The 4,396-nt window shown below is 46.8% G+C and overlaps 1 protein-coding gene across 1 annotated transcript; it reads right to left on the bottom strand.

The window, feature by feature from the left end:
* Positions 1–344: 344 nt before the first annotated feature.
* On the bottom strand, positions 345–3,935 carry LOC109925349 (leukocyte cell-derived chemotaxin-2-like; the record flags this gene model as incomplete). The annotated part of the gene is made up of 2 exons (XM_048593843.1): positions 345–1,715; positions 3,790–3,935. Coding segments are annotated over 2 exons (316 nt in total), but the record flags the coding sequence as incomplete, so codon positions are not given.
* Positions 3,936–4,396: the final 461 nt, after the last annotated feature.

Below are 4,396 nucleotides of genomic sequence, written 5' to 3'. Positions count from 1 at the left end.
ATCTTTTAAAATCAACTAATGTAATCCTACCTGATCCAGTCTCCCTTCAGACATCAGTCCTGCCATCCCAGGAATCAGTCTGGTAATCCACTGTTGCACTCTCTCTGAATGTGTGTGTGGGGAAGGGAGTTGGGGGGAGTGGGGCTAGCCATTCCAATATCCGTCTTCCCCTGACTATTTTCCCAAACATTGCCAATTCCCGACTATCTTCCCGACACTGAATTGTCCAATGTGCCTCTGTACTGTGGATTCAGGAATTCAGACAAAACTCTTGACGCAAAACTGAGAGGTGCACTCAGAACACTTCGCCACAAAAGGTCAAGGAGCGAGACGGAGGGCAGGTAAATGTTTACAGCGTTTCATTCCTTTATTTGTCATTCAAAGCACAAAAGAGAAGCATCAAGCTCTGGTTAAGGACGGACTGAGCTATTGTTCGAGTTGCTCATGGATCCTTGGAGGGTTTTCCCATTGGAAATGGGCGTACCTGCGACATATCTACTCAATCCATGTGACCTTCATTATACCTCACCCTCCTGGCAGCCTCTGGGTCCATTCATTCTGGATCCAGTCTGAGGAGACTGGCTTCCCTGGGATTCAGGATCGGTTTGGTCCAACTGAACGGAGCCCAAGTGTTGGGGGAGATGGAATACTTCCTACTTGCCTGGATGGGTGCAGGTCCAATAACACTCAAGAAGCTTGACATCATACATAGCAGCCCGTTTGATTGGCACCACATCCACAAACAACCAGTCTGTCCACCAGCAGCATTCAGTAGCATCAATGGGTACTATCTACAAGATGCGCGACAGCAACTTACCAAGGCCCCCTGAACTCACAAACCCACAACCTGTACCATCCTGAAGGACAAGGGCAGCAGATACATGGTGGAGGTGGTGGGTGGAAGAAGTTAACAATGGGACTCAAGGTGAAAGGAAGCAGGCCAGACCCTGAGGATGGAAGGAGGGAGGGAAGGGGGTGATGGAAGAGTGTTATTGGGAGAGAACAGGAGGTGAGCTGGATAATGTTGAAAGGGTTTTGGGGAGGGGGAAGGTGGGACATTCACAGAATGGTTGACATCTTCTGTTGGTGATATTTGGGCTTGTAAAGCCCCACCTTCTTCAGGAATGGAGATAAAATAAGAGGAGCCTGGAAGAGGTCCATGAGGGCATGATCTGACATGAGAGTTGGGGTGGGGGGTAGTCTATATCCACTTTGCCATTGAATGATGGCACTGTGCCCACAACTGCCCCACCTCACTTCACAACCGATTTTGCTCCTACCTTTTCTTTGTTTGCCTCCTTCCGGAGGGTAGATGTAAAATTCCAAACCGAAAGGGGGCTAGGAGAAGATCCCAGACAATTACCCCCTCCCTCCCACATGGTGCATTCTGGAAATCTATTCGTGATTCAGTACCACCTCCCCAACCCCATTTCCCCCACACAATGCCCATTCCCCTCTTCCCGAACTCCACCATCGATTGTTCAGCCTCAATGAGTAGTTGGAATTAGATCGGAATTATGGAATTTTCCAGGCACTCTTTCTCGTCTAGAGCAGGTAAGGCGTGGGATCAGACTTGTCACACATCTGGATGTGGACATGGGAGATTATCCCTGGGTAAACATCTTGAAGATTCAGCAACGTCCCTAACGCCTGGCCCTTTGAGATTGGTCCCGAATAACGATCAGGCGCGACATAGAAAATCTTCACACAGTAACCTGGAGTCAAAGAGATGTGCAGATATTACCCAAGAGGATTCTTATGGGCCTTGACAAAGTCTCAGAGAATGCTGAGAGAATTGAATTTGGAGTATCATGAGCAGATTTGGGGCCTTTATCTAAGGAAGGGTGTTCTGGCCTTGGAGAGGTTCCAGAAGTGGTTCACAAGAATGATCCCGGGAATTAAACACTTGTCGTATGAGGAGCGATGGAGGACTCTGGGTGTGTGTTCAGTGGAGTTGAAAAGGATGAAGGGGAATCTACTGAAACCGACAGAATAGAACAAAGAAGAACACTGCAGCACAGGAACAGGCCTTTCGGCCCTCCGAGCCTGCGCCGTCACATTTTGCCCTTCCATACCAAAACTGACTTCACTTAAAGAACCTGTATGCATATTCCCTTCCAATTCATGTATTCGTCCAGGTGCTTCTTAAATGTTGCTATTGTGTCTGCTTCCACCAGCTCCTCTGGCAGCGCATTCCAGGCACACACCACCCTTTGTGTGAAACACATGCCTCACACATCCCTTTCAAACTCCACCCTCTCACACCTGGAACCTGTGTCCCCTAATAATTGACCCCTCCACCCCTGGCAAGAGCCTCATAATTTCCATTTTATCCACTGCATTCACAGTCTTATAAACTTCCATCAGGTCACTATTCAACCTCCTGCATTCCAGTGAAAACAAACCCTTTCTGTCTAATCTTTCTTCACAGCTAAAATGCCTCATACGAGGCAACATCCTGATAAACCTTTTCTGTACGCTCTCCAAATCATCTGAATACTGAGAGGCTTGGATAGAGGGGACGTGGAGAAGATAGTTCCACCAGTAGGAGAGACTAGGACCCAAGGGCACAGCCTCAGAATGAAGGGACGACCGTTAAGAACTGAGATGAGGAGGAATTTCTTCAGCCAATGGGTGGTGAATCTGTGGAACTCATTGCTGCAAAAGGCTGTGGAGGCCAAGTCATTGAGTGTTTTTAAGACAGAGGTAGACAGGCTTTTGACTACTGAGTGGGATCAAGGGTTACAGGGAGAAGGCAGGAAATCAGAGTTAAGAACCCAATGATCGAGTGGTGGAGCAGACTCGATGGGCCGAATGTCCTTATTTTGCTCCTGTAGCTTATGGTCTTCTAGGATGTTTCCACTCATGGGATAGTCCAGTACCAAAGGGCACAGGCTCCGAATAAAAGGGTGCCAATTTTAAACTCGGATGAGGAGGAATTTCTTCTTTGGAATTCTTCGTACCAGAGAGTGTGGGGGCAGAGTCTTTGTGTATATTTAAGGATGAGATAGATAGATACGTGATCAATCAGGGAGTCAAAGTTTATTGCGAAAGGTCAGGAAACTATGTGAGTGTGAATGTGTGTGTGTGTGTTTGTGTGTGTTTGGGTGTGTGTGTGGGTGTGTGTGTATGTGTGTGCGTGATTGTGTTTGAGTGTGAGTGTGTGTTTGTGTGTGTGTGTGAGTGGGAGTGTGTGTGTGTCAGTGTGTGTGTATGCGTGTGTGTGTGTGTGTGTTTAGAGTGCCTGCTGTATCTCAGCAGTAATGGACTGGACTGTCAGAGAATCTCTGGTCAAGCTGAAGTTTTGCTTTAAAATACGCTCAGTGAATAAATTTGACAATGCAAACTATTTATGAGCTGAATGTAGGAATGTCATAGAATTGCGTTGTGTCTACAATTGATGAAAGAAATAAAAATGGTAAACAGAAAGCTCATAATAAGGCTGAGGTCAGAGTGTATCAAGACTGTAATTGCTTTTGAGCTATTAAGAGAAGGTTCACTGGTTTAATTGCAGAGATGAGGGCTTTGTCTGATGGAGAGAGAGTGCATAGTTTACGTCTAAACTGTCTGGAGTTTGGAAGAATAAGAGGAGATCTCATTGAGGCATGTTAGACGCTAAAGGGGATTGACAAAAAGACGTAGAGAGGATGTTTCCTCATGTGGGGAAATCTAGTTCGGGAGGTCTCAGTTTTGGAGTAAGGGACGGCAGATTTAAAAAGGAACAGAAATGGGGAGGGCACTTTGTGAGACACAGTCCTCTCCCACTCCTCATCTCCGTCTGTGTCTCACCTGATCCCTGCAACAACACTCCATTGTCAATCTCATTGCCGTTGCCATAAGGATTGGCCCGTCCTATCAGCCTCCCAGTGAATGGAGCGTAGATCGTTGAGCCATCATTGCAGATCACGTCAGCTCCCGAGTGCTCGCGGTTGCCTCTGGACACAACTGAACACAATTAGACATCTCCCCCACTCTCGCCCAGGTAGCTGTACTCATGTTCACTGAATGGAACTTGTCGGATCCTGAGAGGCCTGGACAGAGTGGACGCTGGTAAGATGTTACCATCAGTAGGAGAGATTAAGACCTGAGAGCACAGCTTCAGAGTGAAGGGACAAACGATTTAGAACTGAGATGAGGAGGAATTTCTTCAGCCAGAGGGTGATGAATCTGTGAAATTCATTGCTGCAGAGGGTTATGGAGGTCAAGTCATTGAGTGTCTTTAAGACAGACATGGATAGTTACTTGATTGGTAAAGGAAACGAGGATTAGAGGGAGAAGGTAGAAAAATAGGTTTGAGAAACATTTAAGTCAGGAATGAATGGTGGAGCAGACTCAATGGGCCAAATGGTCTAATTCTGCTACTATATGTTATGGTCACTCAGACTGAATCTTTGGA

Source organism: Rhincodon typus, unplaced genomic scaffold (genome assembly GCF_021869965.1).
Source record: "Rhincodon typus isolate 14 unplaced genomic scaffold, sRhiTyp1.1 hic_rhity00004202, whole genome shotgun sequence".
Classification (NCBI taxonomy): Eukaryota; Metazoa; Chordata; class Chondrichthyes; order Orectolobiformes; family Rhincodontidae; genus Rhincodon; species Rhincodon typus.
This window is presented reverse-complemented; position numbering and strand designations above follow the sequence as displayed.